This window comes from Microcaecilia unicolor, chromosome 1, assembly GCF_901765095.1.
Source record: "Microcaecilia unicolor chromosome 1, aMicUni1.1, whole genome shotgun sequence".
NCBI classification, from domain to species: Eukaryota; Metazoa; Chordata; class Amphibia; order Gymnophiona; family Siphonopidae; genus Microcaecilia; species Microcaecilia unicolor.
Genome location: NC_044031.1, coordinates 382,221,028 through 382,248,167, shown reverse-complemented (window position 1 = coordinate 382,248,167; position 27,140 = coordinate 382,221,028). Strand labels below are relative to the sequence as shown.

General features: G+C 44.0%; 1 protein-coding gene across 3 annotated transcripts in view; it reads left to right on the top strand.

Annotated features, from left to right (window-relative positions):
- Window positions 1-27,140, top strand: part of CARD10 (caspase recruitment domain family member 10) — a 188,378-nt gene that overhangs the window by 79,062 nt on the left and 82,176 nt on the right. For all 3 annotated transcript variants that reach the window (XM_030210306.1, XM_030210298.1, XM_030210314.1), the window contains exons 11-13: window positions 18,841-18,878; window positions 20,004-20,122; window positions 24,873-24,913. In XM_030210306.1, the coding sequence (XP_030066166.1) occupies window positions 18,841-18,878; window positions 20,004-20,122; window positions 24,873-24,913 (198 nt within the window). The remainder of the gene's footprint in view (window positions 1-18,840; window positions 18,879-20,003; window positions 20,123-24,872; window positions 24,914-27,140) is intronic.

Below are 27,140 nucleotides of genomic sequence, written 5' to 3'. Positions count from 1 at the left end.
AGCAGGAAGCCTATATGGTTCTCCAAAGAAGTAGCTGAAAAAATAAGAGCAAAAGAGGCTTTGTTCAAGAAATACAAAAGAACGCAATAAGAGGATCACGGAAAAGATTATCGAATTAAACTCAAAGAAGCGAAGAGGGAAATACGGCTAGCGAAAGTGCGAGCAGAAGAAAAAAAATGGCTAAACATGTAAAGGGAGGTGACGACTCTTTTCATATATATTAGAGAAAGGAGAAGAGATAGGAATGAAATTGCAAGACTGAAAGATAATAAGAATGGCTATGTGGAGAGTGATGAAGATAAAGCGAACGTGCTAAACAATTATTTCTCTTCAGTGTTCACGGAGGAAAATCCTGGAGAAGGACCGCGGTTGGCTGCCGACGGAACGTCTGGGAATGGAGTAGATACTGCGCCGTTTACAGAAGAAAGAGTTTATAAACAGCTGGAGAATCTGAAGGTGGACAAAGCTATGGGGCCGGATGGGATACATCCCAGAATATTGAAGGAGCTCAGAGAGGTCCTGGCGGGACCCCTTAAAGATTTATTTAATATATCTTTAGAGATAAGAGAGGTTCCGTGGGATTGGAGACAAGTGGATGTGGTCCCTCTTCACAAAAGTGGAGACAGGGAAGAAGTGGGAAACTACAGAAGACTCGTGAATAAGCTGAAAGGGTTGAACTTAGGACTGAAAGTGGTGAACTGGATAAGAAACTGGTTGACTAACAGGTGGCAGAGGGTGGTGGTAAATTAATCCACTGGGAGTAAAGTAAGGTGAGCAGTGGAGTTCCAGCAGGGGTCGGTGCTGGGGCCTATTCTGTTTAATATATTTGTGGGAGATATTGCTGAAGGGTTGGAAGGAAAGGTGTGCCTTTTTGCGGATGACACGAAAATAACCAATAGAGTGGATACCCTGGAGGGAGTAGAAACGATGAGAACGGATCTCCGAACGTTAGAAGAATGGTCGAGGGTCTGGCAGTTCAAATTTAATAGTACTCACTACTGGGGTATAAATAATCCTTCAGTTTTCTGTTCAGCGTAATGTACACAAACAAAACCCTTAACGTAATATGTATGTGTATTTCACACAGTGCAATGTATAAATAAACAAAATTTCAAAACCCACTTTTTTTTATATTTTTCTCTTTGCATTCAAGTAGTGCTCGGTGACTGGACAACCACCTCTAGACTGACTAGCAGCTATTAAATGTGTTGTTCCCGATAGTACATCATTGCACTATACCACCTGCATACCGTAGATGTTATATTATAACTAATATGGATAATATGAATGTTCCTTATCCAAATAAAAAATCATATGGCAAACCACTTATGTAACCTGGGGTTTAAATAAAAAAAAAAAATAAGTTTTTTTTTTTACTTACCTGGGGGCGAGAAGGAGGGAATTGGGCGCTCCGGGAGTGAGCGCTGGATTTTTAGGATCCCGGAGACGTTTTCAAAATGTCTCCGGGAGCGAAGAGGATTTCGGGCCCGAGTTGGAGCAGGAAGAGCGCTGCGGTAGGCAGCGCGTCTGTTGTGTAGGTCCGGGGACGATTGGGCACGTCCCCGGACATGTGGCCGAGAACCGGGCATTCCCGGTATCTTCGGGCCCTGCTGGGCCGCTCGTGGGGGGAGGCAGCGCTTTTGGTAGACTCCCGGCAGGAGAGGATCAGGCGTGCGTCCTGCCGGGAGGAAGAAAGAAGATGGCCGGCGTGATGGGAACGAGGGGGCGTGTGCATGAGGCGGCGCGCCTCATGCACATATCGGGGACGCGTTTTTTTTCGTTTAGGCCGAAGCCGGGGCCTAAATTTTGGGCCGGCTTCAGAGGATTTTTCTTTTTACCTCCGTTTTGGCCCCAGGACCAGCAGCATCGAAATGGATGGCAGTCTACACATGTGGAGAAAATCATCTTCAAGGTAAGGGGGTTTTTATTTAAAAATTTTAATTAGTTTAATTTTAAATTGTATAAATGCGTTCTTTTATTTTTAAAAAATAAAGGGTTAAAGTTATTTAAATTCTGATTTCGGTTTTGTGCTCGGGGAATTTTTTAGAATTTTTGTGGTGAGTCAGTTTTTGAATTTTTAATTTTTAAATAGGGGTTTTTGATGGGCGTGGGTTTAATAGGGTTAGGAAAGAGTTAATTTTTTTAATTCGACGCAGCGGGTCCGGGGAATGGTTTTGGAATTTTTGAAAGTGGTTTTGTATTTTTTGGAAATATTTTTGGGAAGTTTGGGAAGGTTATTTTGGGGCGGGGGTTGAAATTTGGTATTTTTAAATTTTAAAACCATAGTTTGATAGGGAATTAGAAGTTTTATTAATTGGGAAAATTGGACATTTTTTTGAAGAAAATTTAATGGTTATTTTATTTAATTGGAGAAATTCCCATTGACTTCAATGGGATTTTTCCAATAAAGATGGAGATTTAGCAGTGCTGCCCAACATTCCGCTGGTCAGCAGGAGGATTTGGAATGTTGGGCAGGCTCTGCGATTGGCTGGCTGGGATTAGAATTCCAAGCCAAGGGACGGTTGCCTAGGAGATGTTCAGTAAGGCAGTTGGGAGAGCGTTGGAGACGGTGGTTGAGAAAGGAGGTGTTTTATGTGAGCTGGTGAGATTGTTAATTAAAGAGTGTGTGGGTGATATTGGAGAGTTGGAAGTGAGTGAGTTAAGTGTAAGAGAGTATATTTGGGTGATTGATTTCTGTGGGAGAGTGTTTGGGAAAATTTGATGTAATTTTATGAATGAGTTTAATTTATAGTGAAAGTACATTTATGATTGATGGCAGAGGTGGTGTATATATGTGAAAGCTCTATAGAATAGGGAATACAGTTGAGTTTAGGAAAATTAGGAAAGGGTTATTTGGTTATTTTCTTTTTATATAGTTAGAATGTCCATATGTTATATTGTTAAAGCCATTTAGCGTGGGGATAGGGGATTTGTTAAGGAGGTAGGGTTTTTATTCCATTTCAGTTGTTAAGAGTTAGGTTTAGGTAAAGAAAAGACGTGAACAGAAAATCTGGAACTTCGGGCCCCAGCGCAAGACAGATATCCAGCACAGCAGCGGCACGCCTGATCCTCTCCTGCCGGGAGTCTACCACAAGCGCTGCCTCCCCCCACGAGCGGCGCAGCAGGGCCCGAAGATACCGGGAATGCCCGGTTCTCGGCCACATGTCCGGGGACGTGCCCAATCGTCCCCGGACCTACACAACAGACACGCTGCCTCCCGCAGCGCTCTTCCTGCCCCAACTCGGGCCCAAAATCCTCTTCGCTCCCGGAGACATTTTGAAAATGTCTCCGGGAGCCTAAAAATCCAGCGCTCACTCCCGGAGCGCCCAATTCCCTCCTTCTCGCCCCCAGGTAAGTAAAAAAAAAAACTTATTTTTTTTTTTTATTTAAACCCCAGGTTACATTCGTCCGGTCTTAAAATCAAACATTGTCCCCAATGTTCACAACTCATCCCTTTTTCAAAACATTCCACCACCTAACTCACCACAACCTCCAAGCTAACGCACCCACCACTCAAACCTTAACCACCTCCCATCCATTCTCAACTAAACACCCGCTCTCACCTCCATTGCAATCCATCCAACCTCAACACTTCTTCCAACCTAAGCATTTTACACCTCCTTTCCCCCACCAACACACCTCCTTGCACGCCAACCCCTAAACATACCCAGCTAACAGCTCTATTTTCACTTTTCAAAATTTTTAGAATTCTTAAATTCTCTCTTTCAGTAGTAATATTCTTTCCATTTAACATACATTTAATGTACTATGAACATCTAACCAAAAAGAACATTTCAGCAACATATAATAATCCATCTTTGCAGTTAACTTTACTTTCCTCAAAATAACATTTCAAACGTCCCAAAATATAACTACTTTAGAAAAAAATTCTCTTTTAGATAGGAGGAACAGACCCCCTTATTACTTCTGGACGAGCTTCAAACTTGTTCTGAACTCTCTTGTACAGTGCATACCTTATCCGAATCTATCAAAATTTCAGTAAAAATCACATAATCACATGTGTCCTCCAGAAAATTTCTACCAGAATTTGAAACCCTCCCCCTGTCCAAATTCTGTGTCATTGGTGTTGCTATTGGTTCAGGTTCTACCATACTCAAATTATATTTTTTTAACAAGTCTCGGTGAACCACTTTAACTCCATGAGTCGTGTTCTGGATTTTAATTACATTATTAAATTTCCCCAGAATTTGCACCACTTCATATGGTTGCTCTTCCCAAAAATCCTGAATTTTGTGCCTCCCACGAAACCCCCGCTCCCGGAGCAGCACCCAATCTCCCTCCTGAAGTTGTTCTGCTTCGATTTTTTTCCTCTCATATTGCCCTTTCATCTTCTCGAACTGAGTTTCCGCGGTTCTTCTGGCTAATTCTCCTGCTAAATCCAACTTCGCTTTATGATCAGCCAACCAGTTCTCCAGGCTATTAACATTTTCATTATATTTTTCTTCATTCTTGTCCACTAATTCGGTGTAAGGTAACAAATTTTCTTTGCCCAAGAACAGGAATGCTGGAGTGTATCCGGTAGCATGATGGATTGAGCTATTGTATATTTGATTAAGTTCTGGCAGAAACCTGGACCAGCTTCTCTTCTTCTCTGGAGGCAGTGTACGGAGGATCTGATGCAGTGTACGATTATACCACTCACAACGTCCATTCCCTTGTGGGTGATATGGAGAAGTACGGGTTTTCTGGATGCCATAATATTTGCACACCTCTTTAATTAATTGAGACTCAAAAGCAGGGCCTTGATCAGAATGTAGTCTCTCTGGCACGCCATATACCGTGAACCATCTACTAATCAGAATCTTAGCGGTAGTCCTTGCCGTTTGGTTCTTTGTTGGCACCACGACAGTGAAACGTGAAAACATGTCCGTTAAGACCAATACGTTTTCATATCCTCCTCCATCTCTCTCCAGGACCGTGTAATCAACCGCCAGGACTTCATGCGGCCGGACTACTTTGAAGCATCCCAACTCGGCTCTCTCTCTCAGGAACAGCTCTTTGGCAAAACAACATCTCCTGCAGTTGTTGATCCAGCTGATAACATCCTTCTTCATGTTGACCCAAAAGTGAGTCTTTCTCAGGTTTTTAAAAGTCGTCTCCACAGCATAATGTCCCATCCTATCATGAAATATCTCCAGTACCTGCTTCCTCCAGGCTGTTGGCACCACCACCTGCATCTCATCCCGACCAGTCCGGCAATCCTCATATTTCCGGAACAGGACCTCCTCTTCTATCAGCAACCTGGCTCTGTTTCCATAAGGCTCTCTTTTCTGTGCAGTCTAACTCTTCTTCGTTAGGAACATGGTTTTCTTTAATCCAAGAGGCAACACTTCCAAGTACACTATCCTCTTTTTGAGCCCTTTCAATCTCCGAATTCCGGTATTCAGTAAAAATTCCCCAACATTTCCTGTTTTCTCTTTTCTTCTTCCAAGTCTTCTTGGGTCTGGCCGTTATCCTGGCACAAGAGAATCTCAGGAAATCCTTGTCCGTATCTTCTTCCTCCAACTCTGGTTCTTCACTCTCCGGTAACCGGGATAAGGCATCAGCCACAACGTTACTCTTCCCATTCTTATACTCCACAGTAAAAATTCAACTCCGCTAATTGGGCAAGCCAGTGTTGCTCCACTGCATGAATTTTGGCGGAATCTAGATATTTAAGTGGGTTATGATCAGTCCTCAAAAGGAACTGCTGGTAGATCAGGTATTCCCTGAATTTCTCTGTTGCGGCCCACTTGAGCGCTAGTAGCTTCAACTTAAACGCCGAATAATTATTGGCGTTTCTCTCGGATTTCCTAAGACCTCGGCTCGCAAAAGCTATGACTCTCTCTTCTCCATTTTGAATCTGACTGAGCACCGCTCCTAAACCACGATGGCTAGCATCAGTCGTTAAAATGAAAGGTTCGGAGAAGATGGGATAAGATAAAATCAGAGCCGATGACATCTTCCGCTTCAGAATCTCAAATGCCTCCTGGCACTCCTTGGTCCACAGAAGTTTGGCCTTTTCAGGAATGGTCTTCCCGGTCAGAGCATGCAGGGGTGCCGCCACTTGTGCGAAATTCTGCACGAATCTTCTATAAAAACTTGCGAAGTCTAAAAAACTGCGCACTTCAGTTTTTGTTGTAGGAACTTTCCACTCCCTCAAAGCCTTCACCTTCTCCACATCAGTAGACACTCCCTGGACCGACACTATGTAGCCCAAGAACCTGACTTCTCTGCACAATAGTCAGCACTTGGACGGTTTCAGCTTCAGTCCATGCTTCCTCATTCTTAAAAACACCTGCTCCATTCTCTCAAGGTGCGTTTCAAATGATGGTGCAAAAATCAGGATGTCATCCAGATAGAGGAGGAGGATATCAAAAACGTACCCATCTAGGACTGTTTCCATAAGTCGCTAAAAGCTTGCCGGTGCATTACATAAACCAAATGGCATTCGGGTCCACTCAAATAACCCCATAGGTGTGGTGACTGCCGTCTTCTCCATATCACCTATATTCATTCCCATCTGGAAATACCCAGAGGTCATGTCAAGAGACGAGAACCACTGGGATGCTCCCAAAGCATCCAAAGACTCGTCTATTCTAGGGAGTGGGTAAGCATCTCTGATTGTAACTGCGTTGAGCCTCCTATAATCGCAACAGAATCTAATACTTCCATCTTTTTTTTTTATGACGACAGCTGGAGAAGCCCAAGGACTTTGACTCTTCCTCAGAATCCCTTGTTGTAATAAGTCATTCACATGCTCCTTGAACTGTTCGAAAATGTGAGGTGACACTCTTCTATACGGCTGTCGAATAGGTTTGGCATCTCCGGTATTTATTCTATGAGTGACCAGCTCCGAGTATCCAATATCAGTATCACACACTGAAAACACTTCCCGGTGTCTCCATAACAATTGCTTCAACCGACTAGCTTGTTCTGTCGTCAGCTGATTCCAGTCCACCTTCACAGCTGGAATCTCTTGTTCCCAACCCACTCTCTCTTTCTGCTCCGGTAGGTCTACTTCCGGTATTACTTGCACTTCATGCAACTCCGCTATCTGTGACCTTCCTGGTATCACCACATCTCGTACTCCAATATTTATCATACGGACGAACACATTACCCCGATGTTGAGTAACCAGGGTATTTGCCACCATAATTTTATCCGGGAGATTTATCCTACGAGAAGCTGAAACAAGCAAACCTCCTGATGTCCCACGGATTTGCTGACACTTGCCCATAATAATTCGCTCAGACATTGCGGGTATAAGCTGTCCAACATTTCCCTGCACCTTAACCAATCCATCTCCATTCTTCACCCTGGTGGTACGGTTCTCAGTGATCTTAGACAATATTCCAGAAATCTTAGCCGGCTCCAGCACGAACACTGAAAGATCTTTAAATAAACCCTCCAGATGTTGGAGCACATTCATGCCCACTATTCCCTGAACATGATTTTTCTCAATCTGTCCTCCTTGAAAATTATCTTTCACGATAAAAATGCATCGCTGTGGTACAATCCAGCTTATAATCGAACGAGAATAACGCCCAAGTTCCGACCTAAATCGGGAGATGGGCGTTTATCTCACAAAAACGAATAACGCGGTATAATCAAAAGCCGAATTTGGGTCGCTTTCAACTGCACTCCGTCGCGGATGCGGACAAAGTGGACGGGGGCGTGTCAAAGGCGTGTCGAAGGCGGAACTGGGGCGTGGTTATCGGGCGAACAGAGATGGGCGCCCTTCGCCGATAATGGAACAGTTTTGAGCTAGAATTTAGGACACTTTTCCTGGACCCTGTTTTTTTACGAATAAGGCCCCCAAAAGTGCCCTAAATTACCAGATGACCCCCAGAGGGAGTCAGGGATGACCTCCCCTGACTCCCACAGTGGTCACTAACCCCCTCCCACCACAACAAATGATGTTTCACAACTGTTTACTTTCACCCTCAAATGTCATACCCTCCTCCCAAGCAGCAGTATGCAGGTCCCTGGAGCAGTTGTTAGGGGGTGCAGTGGACGTCAGGCAGGTGGACCCAGGCCCATCCCCCCCCCCTACCTGTTACAATTGTGCTGCTTAATGCTATTAGTCGTCCAACCCCCCCAAACCCACTGTACCCACATGTAGGTGCCCCCCTTCACCTCTTAGGGCTATAGTAATGATGTAGACTTGTGGGCAGTGGGTTTTGAGGGGGATTTGGGGGGCTCAACACCCAAGGGAAGGGTGCTATGCACCTGGGAGCTCTTTTACCTTTTATTTGGTTTTTGTAAAAGTGCCCCCTAGGGTGCCCGGTTGGTGTCCTGCCATGTGAGGGGGACCAGTGCACTATGAATCCTGGCCCCTCCCACGAACAAATGCCTTGGATTTATTCGTTTTTGAGCTGGGCGATTTCATTTTCCATTATCGCTGAAAAGCAAAAACGCCCAGCTCACACCTTGACGAATAAAACATGGGCGTCTTTTTCTTTTAAAAAATACGATCCGCCCCGCCCCTTCACGGACCCGTTCTCGGAGATAAACGCCCATGGAGATAGGCGTTTCTGTTCCATTATGCCCCTCAATTTGTCCCAGACACTTAACATCCGCGTCAATGTAGCCCAGAACTGGTAACTCCGATCCATTCACTGCTACCAGTGTAAGCCGACTCGCATCCATCAGCTTTTCCGGGTGAGGGAAATTCTTATAAAAGAAGCTGGCAAGGAGGGTTGATACGTTTGATCCAGTGTCTACTGTGCATAAAGTTTCCACTCCCTCAATGAAGACCTTTAAAAGCGGGCTTGCTCCAATAGCTTTCTCTCCCATCAATTTTTCCTCAGATGTCTCTTCAGTTTCCACGAACTTCTGAACTCTCACCACAGACTTTTTAGCATCGGCTGTAGAAATGGTTTCCTCTTGTTTTCGCTCTCCTCTCGGTGGTACTCCACTAGGACCAGGCTTCTCAGAAACTTCATAAGCTCTTCCAGAATAAGAACGATCAACCCTTTCGCTATAACAATCCCGGGCATAATGTCCCGGCTCATGGCACCGGAAACATATAATCTCCCCTGTGCTTGTTCTGGACGGTCTGCTCGGATTTGAACTCATGTTCGAGATAAAACCCCGATAGCCTTCTCTGCGTTCCCTTCTTTGTCGGGCCCACTCCTCCTCTTGCCTCTCACAAAGTTTGGAAAACATTCGAGTCACTTGCTGCATCATAATTTCAGCAGATGAAACTTCTGGCCTCCGAAAATCTCCTGCATCTTCCCGTCCCCTCTGTAGGATTTTCCTCGGGGAGAACTCCACTGGTGCTAGACCTCGTTCTTCTCCGGTCCAACGTATTGCGGCCTGCATAAGCTCAATGAAGGGTATTGCAGGATTATCCTCCGTTCTTTTCATCACCTCCCTCTTCAATGTCTCATCCTGTAACCCTATTACGAATTGCTCTTTCAGCGTATCGTCTGGATTGTTCACTCTCCTCCTGTCCCTTTTCATAATCGCCTCAAGCTTCTCCTGAAGCTTGTAAGCGAAAACACGGATGGATTACATAAGTACATAAGTACATAAGTACATAAGTAGTGCCATACTGGGAAAGACCAAAGGTCCATCTAGCCCAGCATCCTGTCACCGACAGTGGCCAATCCAGGTCAAGGGCACCTGGCACGCTCCCCAAACGTAAAAACATTCCAGACAAGTTATACCTAAAAATGCGGAATTTTTCCAAGTCCATTTAATAGCGGTCTATGGACTTGTCCTTTAGGAATCTATCTAACCCCTTTTTAAACTCCGTCAAGCTAACCGCCCGTACCACGTTCTCCGGCAACGAATTCCAGAGTCTAATTACACGTTGGGTGAAGAAAAATTTTCTCCGATTCGTTTTAAATTTACCACACTGTAGCTTCAACTCATGCCCTCTAGTCCTAGTATTTTTGGATAGCATGTTCTTTCTGCCTCAGATTATAAAACTCCTGAATTCTCAAACCAAGCGCCACTTTATCCCCGTACACCTGCCTCAGTAGTTCAAACACTTCCTCCACTGAGCAGTCCCGAGGCAGAGAATACTTCACAGTATCCAAAGCTATTCCTTTCAGATGGTCTCTCACCATCTCCACCTGGTCTTCCGGAAGGACACGCAATACTCTCATCCTTGATCTCATCTTATCAATCCATTCTTCCACAGTCAGGTCCTCCGGAGTTTTAGGAAATCCTTGGAATTCTGGCAATTTTCGATCTTGTGGAAAAATGACGGTGTGAGTAATGATCTTTGGAGCAGCCCGACTTCCTGAAGCTTCACCACCCTCCATCTTCAATTGAGTGCCGCCCCAGGAACAGAAGACCTCCCAAGAGACACAAACCCAAGACACACTTTTTTTTTTTTAATTAAAACTGCAACCACCTTCCCAGTTCTCTGCACCTGAAATAAACAGTTAAGGTCAAGCTCACCAACACCAAAATCTACAGGTTTTCTCACTAAGAACCACCCAAATTCAGGAAAGAATCCTGCCGACTACGCCAAAACTCTGTGAGGCCTCTCAGAATTCTGTTTTGTAGGTGCAACAACTCAAACCCTGATGTTAGTAATTGTGGCAGGTAAGAGTTTTGCACCCCAGAATTCAGGGAGATCAAGGATGAGAGTATTGCGTGTCCTTCCGGCTTCGGAGGATTTTTCTTTTTACCTCCGTTTTGGCCCCAGGACCAGCGGGATCGAAACGGATGGCAGTCTACATGTGTGGAGAAAATCATCTTCAAGGTAAGGGGGTTTTTATTTAAAAATTTTAATTAGTTTAATTTTAAATTGTGTAAATGCGTTCTTTTATTTTTTAAAAATAAAGGGTTAAAGTTATTTAAATTCTGATTTCGGTTTTGTGCTCGGGGAATTTTTTAGAATTTTTGTGGTGAGTCAGTTTTTGAATTTTTAATTTTTAAATAGGGGTTTTTGATGGGCGTGGGTTTAATAGGGTTAGGAAAGAGTTAATTTTTTTAATTCGACGCAGCGGGTCCGGGGAATGGTTTTGGAATTTTTGAAAGTGGTTTTGTATTTTTTGGAAATATTTTTGGGAAGTTTGGGAAGGTTATTTTGGGGCGGGGGTTGAAATTTGGTATTTTTAAATTTTAAAACCATAGTTTGATAGGGAATTAGAAGTTTTATTAATTGGGAAAATTGGACATTTTTTTGAAGAAAATTTAATGGTTATTTTATTTAATTGGAGAAATTCCCATTGACTTCAATGGGATTTTTCCAATAAAGATGGAAATTTAGCAGTGCTGCCCAACATTCCGCTGGTCAGCAGGAGGATTTGGAATGTTGGGCAGGCTCTGCGATTGGCTGGCTGGGATTAGAATTCCAAGCCAAGGGACGGTTGCCTAGGAGATGTTCAGTAAGGCAGTTGGGAGAGCGTTGGAGACGGTGGTTGAGAAAGGAGGTGTTTTATGTGAGCTGGTGAGATTGTTAATTAAAGAGTGTGTGGGTGATATTGGAGAGTTGGAAGTGAGTGAGTTAAGTGTAAGAGAGTATATTTGGGTGATTGATTTCTGTGGGAGAGTGTTTGGGAAAATTTGATGTAATTTTATGAATGAGTTTAATTTATAGTGAAAGTACATTTATGATTGATGGCAGAGGTGGTGTATATATGTGAAAGCTCTATAGAATAGGGAATACAGTTGAGTTTAGGAAAATTAGGAAAGGGTTATTTGGTTATTTTCTTTTTATATAGTTAGAATGTCCATATGTTATATTGTTAAAGCCATTTAGCGTGGGGATAGGGGATTTGTTAAGGAGGTAGGGTTTTTATTCCATTTCAGTTGTTAAGAGTTAGGTTTATGTAAAGAAAAGACGTGAACAGAAAATCTGGAACTTCGGGCCCCAGCGCAAGACAGATATCCAGCACAGCAGCGGCGGCAGTGGTGAATATAACCAACAGACAAACAAACATACAACATCAAACTTACCTTGGGGTGCAGCTGTCTCGTGACCTGAAAAATACAAAAATTGCACACAAAGTATCATTTTTTTTTAATAGAGACATTTTGAAACTTACTTTAACTAAAGGGTATAATTGTTGGTGTTAGAGGGGGGAATACTTATCTGATGTCTATGCAGGGAGGTGCTCCGGAGTAGAATAGACCTAAAATAAACAGAAACATTAAATGTACAATTTAAAATAGAATTGACTATTAATTATTGGATTGTAAAAAAAAAAAAGAAAATGTTATTTTTATTGAGAAGAAAGTCATGACTGTGTTCTCTCAAATTCAGGAATAGTCCTTTAGTTTTCTTTCCCTGTACATCTCTTTGAGAGTGTACAGCGAGGTTAGTTTCTCTGGACCTCCCTGAATTCTGGGGTGCAAAACTCTTACCTGCCACGATTACTAACATCAGGGTTTCAGTTGTTGCACCTACAAAACAGAATTCTGAGGGGCCTCACACTTATCTTAGTGCTTAATCAGTAGATTCAGCTGTGGCTAGTGGAGGTCCTGGTCACTTTAAAAACGTGCAGTGAAACAAAAATGTGTTGGAGCTTCTAAACCAGTTCCCAGAAAGCATATAAGCAAGCTAGTAATGTATCACAAGAATGGCTTCTGTACCCTTCGGGTCCAACACGTGAACAGCATAATCAGATTGTATGTACCATTTTCTTCTGAAGCTAAACACATTAAAAATATAATCCGCAAACATTGGCCGATTCTAAGACTCCACGATATACCTCAAAACATATGTTTTGCCCACACCAGAGCCCGGAATTTGGGCGAAGTATTCAATCGGAGGCAGGGTCAAGATCTTCCAAATAGACAGGGCAGCCACGGTCAATGTGGTCATTGTGTATATTGCCGATATGCCCTTACCACTACAGCTGTCAAGCATCCCATCACAGGAAAAGATTATGTGTTAAGACACTTTACCAATTGTGAATCAGCCCGCGTGGTATATGGCATTTATTGCCCCTGCAGAAAATGGTATATCGGTCAAATGAAGCGGAGAATAAAAGATCGTATTGCTGAACATTTGAGTAATTTGCGAGTGCAGAAAAATGAAGCTCCATTAGTCACACACTGGATAGATCTTAAACAGAACTACGGGACCTGTCATTTGTAGTGCTGGACCAATTGCCTATATTTTTCAGCGGGGATATAGGGTCGGCATTAATTCAAAAGGAGCAGCGCCTCATCTATCAGTGGCGAACTGTAATCCCATTAGGACTCAACAAGGAAATTGATTGGTGGGATCTAACCCACCTCTCCAACATTTAAAACGATAGGAGGAATCACGGAATGTCACTACTGTGCATGTACCGGCGTTCTGGCCGTCTGATCGAGAGGAGTGTAGGCTGTTCCTGCCTGAAGGTAGCCATTGTACATTATATTGCGATATATCATTTATATGTTAATAAGAAAGTTTCAAGGACGAAGATTGTGTTCATCGCATTAAATACAGGGTACTGCTCTTGAGGTACATTTTTACATTTATTATTTTTATTTTAGAAGGGCACCAAGAACGGATGATCACTGGGAACTGGTTTAGAAGCTCCAACTCATTTTTGTTTCACTGCACGTTTTTAAAGTGACTGGGACCTCCACTAGCCACAGCTGAATCTACTGGTTAAGCACTAAGATAAGTGGTTTGCCGTATGATTTTTTATTTGGATAAGGAACATTCATATTATCCATATTAGTTACAATATAACATCTATGGTATGCAGGTGGTATAGTGCAATGATGTACTATCGGGAACAACACATTTAATGGCTGCTTGTCAGTCTAGAGGTGGTTGTCCAGTCACTGAGAACTACTTGAATGCAAAGAGAAAATTTTGAAATTTTGTTTATACATTGCACTGTGTGAAATACACATACATATTACGTTAAGGGTTTTGTTTGTGTACATTAGTTCAAATTTAATGCCAAGAAGTGTAGAGTGATGCACTTGGGGTGCGGAAACCTGAAAGAGAGATACCGGATAGGAGAGATTAGTAAGCTCGACTCAGGAGAGAGAACTTGGGGTGTTGGTGTCGGAGGATCTGAAGGTGAAGAAACAATGCAACAAGGCGACGGCCGTGGCCAGAAGGATGCTAGGCTGCGTAGAGAGGGGCGTAACCAGCAGAAGAAAGGAGGTGTTGATGATCCTTTACAAGTCGTTGGGGAGGTCCCACTTGGAGTATTGTGTTCAGTTTTGGAGGCTGCATCTTGCTAAAGATGTAAAAAGACTGGAAGCGGTGCAAAGAAAAGCTACAAAAATGGTATGGGATTTGCGTTGCAAACCGTACGAGGAGAGACTTGCTGACCTGAACTTGTATACCTTGGAGGAAAGGAGAAACAGGGGAGATAAGATACAGACGTTCAAATATTTGAAAGGTATTAATCCGCAAATCAACCTTTTCCGGAGATGGGAAGGCGGTAGAACTAGAGGACATGAATTGAGGTTGAAGAGGGGCAGACTCAGGACTAATGTCAGGAAGTATTTTTTCACAGAGAGGGTGGTGGATATGTGGAATGCCCTCCCATGGGAGGTGGTGGAGATGAAAACGGTAATGGAATTCAAACATGCGTGGGATAAACACAAAGTAATCCTGTTTAGAAGGAATGGTTCCGTGGAATCTTAGCGGAGATTGGGTGGCGACGCTGGTAATTGGGAAACAAAACAGAAGCTGGGCAGACTTCTACCGTCTACGCCCTGATCGTGACTGAATAGATAGGGATGGGCTGGAGTGTAAATTTTAAGGGGCTTTGATGTTAGCTTCAGAACTTAGTACAAGAACAGTACTGGGCAGCTTCTATGGTCTGTGCCCTGAGAAAGGCAAGGAAAATCAAACTCGGGTATACATATAAAGTATCACATACCATGTAAAATGAGCTTATCTTGTTGGGCAGACTAGATGGACTGTACAGGTCTTTATCTGTCGTCATTTGCTATGTTACTACAGGTTCAACTAGTTTGGCACTAACTGGAAGATTCTCTATTGGCCGGTAATTATCGCAATGGCTAATGGAATTTAGTGGGTCTTTTAATTTTGGGTGTACAGATGTCATTTTCCAATTCTTGTGGACATGAATAACATTACGGAACACATAGACAAACATGGTTTAATGGGACAGAGTTAGCATAGGTTCAGCCAAGGGAAATCTTGCCTCACCAATTTGCTTCATTTCTTTGAAGGCGTGAATAAACATGTGGATAAAGGTGAACCGGTTGATGTAGTGTATCTAGATGTTCAGAAAGCTTTTGAGAAAGCTCCTGAGAAAATTAAAAAGTCATGGGATAGGAGGCAATGTCCTTCTGTGGATTAGGAATTGATTATTGGACAGAAAACATTTTTCTTAATGGAGGAGGGTGAATAGTGGAGTGCCACGGGGATCTGTGCTTGGATTGGTGCTATTTAACATGTTTATAAATGATCTGGAAATGCGAACGATGAGTGAAGTGATTAAATTTACAGATGACATAAAACTATTCAAAGTTGTCAAAACACATGCGGATTGTGAAAAATTGCAGGAAGGCCTTAGGAAACTGGAAGACTGAGCATCCAAATGGCAGATGAAATTTAATGTGGACAAATGCAAAGTGATGCACAGTGGGAGGAATAATCTGAATCATAGTTACCTGATGCTAGGATCCACCCTAAGAGTCAACACTCAAGAAAAGGATCTAGATGTCGTTGTAGACCATGCTCTGAAATCTTCTGCCTAGTGTGCAGCGGTGGTCAAAAAAAGCAAACAGGATGCTAGGAATTATTAGGAAAGGGATGCAAAATAAGACCAAGAATGTTATAATACCTTTGTATTGCTCCATGGTGTGACTTCACCTCAAGTTTTGCTTTCAATTCTGGTCGATGGATCTCAAAAAAGATATAGCGGTATTAGAAAAGGTTCAAAGAAGAATGATCAAAATAATAAAGAGAATGGAACTCCTGTATAAGGAAAGACTAAAAAGGTTAGGGCTCTTCAGCTTGGAAAAGAGATGGCTGAGGGAGGATATGATTGAGGCAGTGGTGTTCCTGGCCTGGATGGCACCCGGGGCGGAGCGCCGATGCGCCCCCCCCTGGGTGCAGCGCACCCCCCCCTGCTAAATGACACCTTCCCCCCTCCGGCGAAATGACATCCCCCCTGGGTGCATGCCGCTGGGAGGGGTGCCGCGGCGCGCGCCTGCTCCGAGTTTGCTAAACTTCGCTTGGCTGCAGCTCCCTCTGCCCTGGAACAGGAAGTAACCTGTTCCGGGGCAGAGGGAGCTGCAGCGAATGAGCAACGAAGTTTAGCGAACTCGGAGCAGGCGTGCGCCACGGCACCCCCCAGCGGCGTGCACCCGGGGTGGACCGCCCCCCCTTGGTACGCCACTGGATTGAGGTCTACAAAATGCTGGGTGGTGTAGAATGTGTAAAAGTGAATCAATTTTCACTCTTTCAAAAAGTAAATAGACCAGGGGGACACTCAATGAAATAACATGGAAATAATTTTAAAGCAAAAAGTGGGAAATATTTTTTCACTCAAAGAATAGTTAAGCTCTGAAACTGATGTTCACCTCAGTGGACCTTCACTGAATCCCTGGACCTTGCTAGACTTTACACACATCCAAGATAAGACTTTCTCCAGGCTCCAGCAACAACTTTGCAACAAAAAGACTTCTTTTCCAGCAAGGAACTGCTTCACCACACCAACTGGCAGCCTCCATCAAAGTGAATTATAATTCAGACTTTCTAATCTTGTAGCACATTTCCCTTGTATAAGATCCCTAAAAACTGCCTCTTTTTAAAATTATTGCATTATCTGTATTGTAAATAAACCTTTTAAAGTTAAACATCTGGTCTTTATGTTCTGAGCATATGTCCTTAAACCTTACAGTGCAGGTTAATGTAATTCCCCAAATATATCCTGTCATTCCCCTTTCTTACATATTATTTTTATTTTAATATTTGCATAACCTGAGTGGAACAACACACTCCTAGTTGTCCATTTTGATCATCACAGAAGAATTTATTAGTATTCCTTGGCAAAGACATCATAAGAAGAGTTACAGAGAAGGAAGGCTTTTAGGATTAGAGCAGCTGAAGGATGAAATACTCTGCCAGATATGATTTAAAAGACAGTCATCACCAAGGTTGCCAGGTGGGCGGTTTTACCGCCCAATTGAGCGGGTTTTCACCAGCAGCGGCGGGAAAATTTCGCCGGCTGTGGGATGCGGTTTTTTGGGCGGTTTTCCCGTCACCGCTGTGCGAGTTCGGCGGTTTTTTCCGGGGCTTCTATTGGTCCAATTCGGTCTAATAGAAGCTTTTCCGGGGCTTCTATTGGTCCAAATTGGACCAATAGAAGCCTTTCAGGGGCGGGGTTGAGATCAGGGATGACGTAGGGGACGGGGTTAGTGACGTGGGAGGCAGGGTTAGGTGACACGGGGGCGGGGTTAGTGACACGGGGGCAGGGTTCGGTGACGTGGAAGAAGGGGATTGGCTACGGGCGGTTTTTGGGCGGGTTTACGGCTAGTTTCAGGCTAGGAAAGGTTTTCCCAGCTGGCAACCCTGGTCATCACATTTGCAATTTAGGAAGGGTTTGAAAAATTGGCTCTTTCCTACTCTAGACTTGGGTGTCATTGCCCCTCCCCAAGAAAGAAATTACGTCCCATGTTCTTAACCAAGTTTAAGAGAAACCCAACATGGCCCATAGCTTTGACTGCCTCCGATGCTATTCTGTACATGTGATTTCTTAGTTTTATGTACATATATTTCATTCCATTATATTGAATGTTGTATGTTTTTGTACACCATCTTGATTGGTCTCTAATCAAGGAGAGGGTTTATACAGTTTTATAAATAAACTAGTTTAACTCTGAGGTGGGTGGGGGAAGGGAGGAAAACCAGTTGCACAAAACTACTACTGACCAAGGATTACGTATTCAGAAAAATTCCTTGAAATGTATGTGTGTATCCAAACTGTTAGGTGATCTGAAAGAAATCCTCAGCTGGGGAGTTCCCATATATGTGGTTGATCTTCCTGCTTGTTGATTTAGAAAGCACAGTTGCTTACCTGTAACAGAGGTTTGCCATAGACAGCAGGATATGTCAGTCACACATTCTCTCCTACCTCCCCAAGAGTTGACACCACGCTACACACAGTCTGAGGTACTAGCATTGGGATGGAAACAGCCATGCTGAGAAGCTTCTTAAGCTAATACAAAGATTTAAAAGAGCTGCTCTGTCTCCATGCCATTGAATGACATCAACCGTGACCTGTGTGTCTGATTTATCCTTCTGTCTACAGAGAAACCCTGTTACAGAAAAGCATCTTCCCTATACTGACCTTTCATATCAGATGTTTCTTCTGGACTGCAACATTCTAAGGTGTTGGCATTTTTTAAAATCACTGTAATAAGTTTAGTTTATGTGTGTAGGTAAGCTCTGGGATTTCCATGCTGAATCTTATGGAGTTGGGATGAATAAGTGTTAGGTGGTGTGGAAAATGATATGTGCACAGGCATTTTTGTCATCTTGCCCTTGGTTTGCACTGACATTATGGTCATGAATTCTCTGTACAGTGTCTCTGATTTTCTCAATAGGGATTACAGGCATCTCAATGGCTGCATATCCAAAAAGGAATAACGAGATTCATGAATATTGTAATGGGGTTGATAAGGCATTCTTGTCTCAGGGCCAATTGGGTCACAAATACTTCATCATGGGCAAATAATATGCAATTGGGTGCTATTTGGGCTCCCACACTGTCTAAGTATTGCAATAGCCTTCTTTCCAGCCTTTAACAAAGTCAATGCCTGTAATTTTACTAGACTGCAGACCTATTCTAAGTAGAATCTGATATCACTAGAGAGCACGATACTCTTGCTGGACTGATGATTTTGGATTGATTGGAAATTCCTGTTTCTCTTCTTTAGATTCCTTCGATGGTTCTGATGAGCTTTTGAGTAACAAGGTGTGTCCATCATTGACAGAAATACTCAAATCTTCTCATGAGGGTGATTCAGCAAGATGGCAGTGGGAAGCAGGATGTGGTTCTGAGGGTTCTGGGACTCTGGGCGTGCTGGGGCATGGGACTCACCAACAGATACAAGGGGTGTGACTAGGAATGACATGAATGAGAGAAGAGAGTGGAATGATGACAGCAGGGAACACCCTTCTCTTTCAGCCAGTACTAAACCAAGAGGGGCACTGTGCCATTCTTTGGATCCACTAGAGCAGTGGTTTCCAAACCTCTCCTAGAGGAACCCCAGCCAGTGATAATCTGGTCAGGATCTTCTGTGTTCTCCCCAGTTTCCCTCTGGATCCCCCTTGTTCCCCAAGGTCTGTCCCTTGTACACAGCACTTCTCCCTGTTACAAGAGAGAGCTGCCCCAAGGATTCTGCATTGGTGCTTGGGTTTGTAGACTTTAGAGAAATTCTCCAGTGTAAGCATACATTAGATGTCAGATGAAGGTGAGGAATAAGGCAAGTGAGGCACGAACAGTAAAATAAATAAGGAAATAATAGGGAAATCTTGAATTCTAATTTTGCATTGGCGTTCCCCTCAGTGCATAACCTCCCACCTCAGCGCTCTCTTATTGGCATCCCATCTGCATCCCCAACTCACCCCAGGGGTCCCGGGGATGACAAGGCCAGGATCAGTGCCCACTCATTATAGCCCTGGTGGCTGCTTTCTTCAAAATGACACCACTAAAGGGTTCAAGCTGCCTAGTGTTTGGGTCTGTCCTGTTTCAACCTTATCTTCTCAGATATGTTGCTTCTCGAGCAAACCTGTATAATCATGAAATGTTTTTATATCAGGGAAAGCTTTTGAAAACTTTTTGCTATTATTTACTTATATAATAGGGTTCTCACCTCACTTGTCTTCTAGTATTATGTGGGTGCTGGTACCACTATTTAGGAGAAAATGAGGGGCCTGAGGAAATACATTCTGTATTGCAACCTCAGTTTTGGAGCAACATTTCAAAAGCTATGAAGGAAAATTTCTGCTAACTTGCATTAAATTTGCCTTAAAATATTACTTTTTCTTCTAAAAGCAAAGTGGACGTGTTTAATGTGGTTCCTCTGAATATGTTTAGGGGACTGATGCAGAATATGAGAAAGAGATTAATCGCTTGTCTACCTTCCCTTTCCCTCCGGGCCCTTCTTCCCTCCTCCGACGCAAAAGAGAGCAAGAAACCATTCCATTCTTCAAAAGGTGAGAAGAACTTGTTCCTTTTCTCTCCATACTGGGGTTCAGCTTGTAGCTTTGCATCCTGGTCATGCCATTGCAGGTGCTCTAGGAATGCCAGCCAGGGAGGCAGGGATGGCTTAACCATTGGACCAAGTGAGGCTTTGGCCCAGGGCACCAAAATAACCAGTCTCTGACCTCACGTGGTCTACAGGTTAAGCCTTTTCTTCCCCCTCCTCTGGTCCGGTCTCTCCCCTTTTCTCCCCCCCCCCCTCCACATCCCTGTGGGTGCAGCACTGCTCCCTCACCTATCTCTCTCCCTTGCGGTCCTGTAAAGTTTGTCGGTTGCTGGCAGCAGCAGCATGACAAGCTGCCTTTGGCCAGTCCATGGGTCTTCCCTCTGCCATGTCCTGCCTCCTATGATGCAATTTCCTGTGGGCGGAATTTGTCCTGCCTCCTATGATGCAATTTCCTGTAGGTGGGACATGGTATAGGAAAGACCCAGAGGCTGGAAACTGACAAACTGTACAGGATCGCGGGGGAGGAAGAGGTGAGGGAGCGCTACCAGACCTGTAGGGAGGGGACAAGGAGGGAAAAGAGAGACTGGACCGGAGGGGGTGGGGTGGGAGATGCCGGCCCAAGGGAGGTAGAGGTACTGAACCCATGGGGGGGGGGGAGCACTGGAAGCGATGCAATATGAGGTGGCGCCACAAAAGCAAGTTGGCCCAGGGTGCCTCTATCCCTTGAGCTGGCCCTGCAGGGAGGAGCCCTCAGTTCCCACAGCATGGGGTACTCTGAGGCCTGAGTAGGAAAGCTGAATGTAAACTCATAGCAAGGTTTCTCCTGCAGGAGTACTTAGTGGAATGGTGGTGAGTGTTCACTGTGGGAGGGGGAGTATATGTGAGGACAGTAGGTGTAGGACATGAAAAGCCTACAGAGGGATGGGCTGTGTGAGGGGAGGAATGGTTTACTGGCTGTTGAATGGGAGAGGATTTGAGAACCTTGTGGGAGGGAGAGGCTATGAGAGTGCTGGCTGAGGAGTGACAATTTTGGCTGTATTCAGCAGTATGAGAAGCTTGGTCATTTGGCTGCCAATCACAGGCAACAGTAAGCTGATTATTGTTTTGGAATTCTATGTCAAATGCTTTTAACTTCAGGAATCTTCTACGACACATTTATGTATTTTCTTGGATTTAGCATACATCTTTCAGAGTAGCCCAAGCAAGTTACATTGAGGTACAGGAAGTATTTCCCTGTTCCCTGGAGGGCTTACTACTACTACTACTTAACATTTCTAAAGCGCTACTAGGGTTACGCATGGCTGTACAGTTTAACAGAGAAGGACAGTCCCTGCTCAAGGAGCTTACAATCTAAAGGACAAATGTACAGTCAGTCAAATAGGGCAGTCACCTGAGACAATAGAGGGTTAAGTGACTTATGCTAATTCACAAAGAGCAGCAGTGGGATTTAAACCAGACTTCCCTAGTTCTCAACCCTCTGCTCTAACTACTAAGTTGTTCATCCACTCATTGCAAAAGGAGTAGAAAAAAAAATCTAAGCTGCTTCTCCTAAAACATATCATCTGCAATCAAGTGGCAGGGCTGGTTGGACAGTGTCTTAATGTTGTTTTTTAAATATACTGTGCTAGCAGTGTTCAGCCCTTTCACTGGCTGTGATAGACTGTAGCTTATACCAGAGTATAGAACATCACAGTGAAGACTCAGAACTCTTGAACCAAAATCTTCTTTAATGCAAATTCAAACAAAAGAAAATGACTTACAGTTAGATGTGCTGGATACAGGGCCAGTTTTAGACATGGTGGGGCTCAGGGCAGAAATTAAGGAGGGGGCCCCTGATCCCTCCTCCCCCGATATCCCCACCTGCATTGCTACTATGTGGTCCAGGCACCTCTTCCCCTTCTACCCACCACACTCTTTCTCTCTCCCTTCCCTTCACCTTGCGGTCTTTAAAAATTTTATTTCCTTTCTCTGAGGGGCCCCAGCACAGCAGCCATCCTCACAAGCTTCCTCCGGCTGTCCTGAAGCTTTCCTTCATTGTTGTGAACCGAATCCGCCCAGGCGAAAAATAGAAAATTGCGTTGGGGAGAGGGGGAGGCAGATACCAACAGAGAGGGAAAGCTTTGGAGCAGACGCAGGCAGCATGTGAGAATGACTGCTGCTCTGGGGCCCCTCTGAGAAGGGAAATACATTTTTAGAGAAGATTGGGAAGGGAAGAGGAGACTGTGGTGGGGAGAAGGGGAAGAGATGCCTGGACTGCAGGGCCCCCTGGAGCTGTTGCCTCCCCCTCCCCCTAATTCCGGCCCTGGGAAGAGTCTCTGCCTTGCATAACTGAGAGTCTGTTCTATACCAGCTCACTCTGTATACCAGAGGATTTGGGAGATCTCAGTTCCAAGCTGAGAGATTAGATGCTGTAATTGCTTTTAAACTAGTAAAAACTTGGTGAAATTACAGTAATTTGAAGAGGGAGCATGCTACAAGGTACAGCAAGTCAGCTTCCAGTTCTAAGAGAAAGCATGTATGCAGACAGATTCCCTCCACCCTACTGGAGAGAGAAGCAGGCCAGCTGCAACCCAACGTACACAGGAACAAGGGCCAGCCAATGGGAAAAGTCCCTTAAAGCATAGGGAATAGGGACATGTGCTCAGGAAGAGTCTATCACAGAGCACTGCAGGAAGACTAAGATTTGTAGTCCAAAGGCGCTTCCTGCCTTTCTTAAGGGCACAAGCACTGTAAACTGCTACAGGCAATGCAATCTGATATAAACAGTGTCCAGCATATTCATATAAACAACAGGCAACTTGCCTCCATGCAAATGGGGGCAGAATAAGCAGATGCCCACAAAAACACTTGTGGTGGCCACAGCACCCATGCCCTGACTGTCATTGCTATCCCATTCCAGGTGCTGCTATGCTTCTCGCTGCCTCCTCCAACCCACATGGGGTGATGCAGTTATCTCCTGAATCAGTAGACCTACATGAGCTGGTGGAGACAGCAGTAGAAGCAGAACAGCAGCAGGAGGAAAGGGACAGCTGGGCTGGAGAAGGGTAAAGAATAAAAATGGGCAGCCAAAAAATGTATAATTCGTGTTGTTTCTGGGAATGTTCATTTATTAGTTTTCATTTGGCCATTTTGTTATCACAGAGCAAAGTAGTTGAGTGTGCACTCTTTCAAAAGTATATGTACTATGGAGGGAATTCAATATATGTTGCTGAAAAAGTTGTCATGGAAAAAAAACTGCACTTAGGCATGGTTTATAGAGTATGTGTAGCACCATACCCACAACTAAAATTTAGGCACGGCCATTTACACCAACTAAAACCTGGTGTAAGTGCTGATGCCTAACATAGGCGCTGATCGGGCGTATTCTACAACAGTGTTCGTAATTTTTAGGAACGCCTATGCCCCTCCTCTGGCCACATCCCCTTTTGAGATCCACGTATTAGAATTTACACACACCACTTTACAAAATACACTTAGAAAATTGTGCCCAGAAATTAGTGCTGATAATTGCTTGTTATTGGCCACTTATCAGTGTCGACCGGCTTGTTAATTAAGTTGCGCATGCAATTTGGCCGCACTGCCAAATTTGTACATGCAACTTTAGTCGCCAGATATAGAATTCCCCCCTATTTGCATAGAGGGGACTGTGACGAAACACCTAGCCACCTGCCTGGGGCTAACCCTGTGGCCACCTGGACGGTTCGTCCCCAGCACAGGTCAGGTCCACCTGCACCTGCCGCTTGTGCTCTACACTAGCACTTTCCTCCCCACTGACTGGGTCTCACTTGCCGCTGAGCAAGTCTTCCACTCTCAGGTTATTCCCCGGTGATTTCTAGGTTACTGGGGCCACATTCTCAGGGGTCGCATAGTTCCCAGAAAGCATCCACAGACCAAAACACAAACCACCAGGATTCTTAGTCCAGGACAGCAGAGTCAATACACTAATCAGGTTTATTGTCAGAGTAGAACAGTGAAGCATGTAAGCAGGTGGAAAAGAACAGGCAATAACAGATAACTGAATATGGATCAAAAATCTAAACTACTACCTAAATAGTACCTGGGGAGTTGAGGAACAAGATATAGCTGCTCACAGGTTATGATGTCTAACTGTTTGCAGGGTCTCAAGAAAAGAGAAACTTCTCTTTTCACTCATCTGCGATTAAAAAATACTTCATAGCTTAAGCTAACAGCTTTTGGCGGGAAGAAGAAACTGACAGTTCTGTAATAATTTTACAGACAACAGACAGTCACCACCTGCTGACCAAACAAAGGAAAAACACATCATAAACAATAACTATATAATTTACAAGCAGGAAAATTAGCTGTTTCATCTCAGGCACACTCTTTTCCTGTGCAATGGTTTGAATGGGTGCACTATTGGGAAAAGAATGCATTCACTATAAAAAAAAATGTACCCTTGGTGCAAATAGTGCACATTCATTTGAAAGACTACACATTCTTATAATCAAACAAACAAACAAACATGAAATGTGGCTTTTCTGCTCATTTCCAATCAACGACATGGGATATATTGTTAACATTTCCCATGCTGCTACAAACAACAGCACATCTCTAGTGGTGAGTGCTGTGGCCATCACAGTAGTTTAGTGGATGTCTTCAGGAGCCTTCCCATTCCAGTGCCCCTCAGGGACAGTTTCTCATTTCTCATGGCACCACTTCCTGCCAGACGCTGCCATCCTGGTAAGTGGATTATAGACAGAACCCTTTCACAGTATTTTTACTTTTTCCATCTACAGTTTCTCCTGTGATTCACTGGACAGAAGACCAGATGGAATAGGTAATGTAGACATGATAGGAGGAGGTAAAGTCAAGTGGTGAATGAGGAATAGAATGGAGGCTGAATCTGATTTCATTAGGGATTGCTCTTCACTCAGCCAGCTGTAATAACTGAATGTGGTCACTGGGTGGCGCTGTTGCTCTATTTATTTTAAACGCGTGCCCTTCCTGTATGGTTGTAGAATTTTAAGTAGTCTGCTATCATACTCAAGTTTCATTCTTAAAGAATATTCTGTAAAGGAGATTTGATTTTATGGCATGGTAAAAATAGAATAGAACAATGCCTTCCTCTGGATAATATCAGTGATTAGTACATTAACTGTAAACCTGAATAGTAAGCTGTCCATTTGTAACAGTTCTAGAGTGTTTAATTATGTGTTCATACTCTGGGAAGGAGGGTTTGTATGTTAAAAACCCACTCACAATCAGCAATCATGCACAGCACTGTTATTGTACCTGAATCCCTTCCTAGGATTAGAGAAATCCAGTTTGTTTTCCCTCAAGTGAGGGTGGGCGGAGGCTGTGCACAGACTGAGGGACGCACACAGAATTCCATTTCTGCTCCTTTCCAATCTTCCTGGGCTCTCTGGGGGTTTCTCGTTCTGTTGACAAGTTCTGTTCTACCCTGTGAGCTACTTCCCACCAGCCAGTCTCAGTTGAACTCCTCTGTTGCCTGTTCCTGGAAATAAAGGGTTTGACAGTCAGATACTGAAGCCTCATCCAAACAGCAGCAGAGATGTCTTTAAGATGTCAGAAAAGTAATTTGTTATCACACGTCCTTCCCTGTTCTCTCGTTCACAGCTGCTCTCCTTGAAGAGATTGTTTAGCAGGGTTGCCAACCCCTGAAAATACTTTTTACTGACTGTCTTCTCATCTTTACTGAGAAGATAACTTTTTTTCTGGATGCTTGTTTTACTGTCCCCATGTTGTGCACAACTGGACTTACTATGTCTAGATACCCTTTTAGAAACCCTGATGTTGTCCCTGATTCCCGAATACTGACACACCCTGTTGTTCATGGCGTTTTATTGGCACCAAATTATTTTGCATAATCATGCCATTTCTTTTTCATTTGGTTTACTAACTCTCAGCAAATTTATTGATAGTTGGCAGTCATGCAGTCCAGTTTGTGAGGACAACAGCCTTTCACTTTTTTCTCCTCTGGCTCTGCATTCTAATTGCAGCCATGTTTCTGCTCTTATTCCTTTGCAGCTGGCTGTCAGCTCAGGATCCAAAGGTATCGGATGCCCTAGGCGAACATTCAGCTTTAGCCCTCCCAATTAACTTCCAGGGCGCTAAATTCAACATCCCCCCTTAAAAAATCATGCTTTTAAATATTAAACACAATGTTGTGTATATGTGGTGTATATGTGTATAAAGGTAAGCTCCTTTGAGCAGGGACTGTCCCTCGTTGTTAAACTGTACAGCGCTGCGTAACCCTGGTAGCGCTCTAGAAATGTTAAGTAGTAGTAGTATGTGGTTATTGGGATCCATTGTTTTGCTTTGATTGCTGGTGCTCTTTACTGTCCGTCCCCCCCTCAGAAACTTTTGTCCTAGGCAGCCACCTAGTCTTGCCTAGTGGTTGAGCTGGCCCTGTTTCCATCTTCTCAGATCTGCTGCTGTATGTACTCTTGGCAAAGAAATCTGCATAATTATGACATGTTGTTACACCAGGAGAGCCTGCAGTGGAAGGAGCAGCATCTGGGAGAGAATGACAGAGGGGGCTAACATGAGTTTTTCGGTAACTTTCTGAAGTTGGCGAAACAAGGATGGGGGTGGTGAGGAGGATATGAGTCTAGCAAAGCAATACGAATTGCTGAATCAAATGGTGGGTGAGAAGTGGAGAGGACAGACAGGATTTTGGACAGAAGCAGACTCAAGGAAACAAGATAAGGGTAGGAGGGCTAGTGGGATGATGCATAGGCATGAAAGCAGCAACATGCAGGTGGCCACAAAAAAAAAAAAAACTAGAAGGAAAGAAAAAAACGATGTGTGTTTGGGATGGGAAAGGAGATAAATGAGCCTGGAATTCCTGCCAACAAGGAGAGCCAGCGATTGATCGATCCTACAGTGAGAAAGGGTCATAATTCGAACTGACAGTTTGGCTGCGAGAGGCGAGAAGGTTGGATCTCTGAAACATTAAAGAGCTTCAGAACATATGATTTAGTTACTGCAGCAGAGGATCTGAACAGGGGCAGCTGCAGTCTGAGCTACCTCCTGGGAAGATG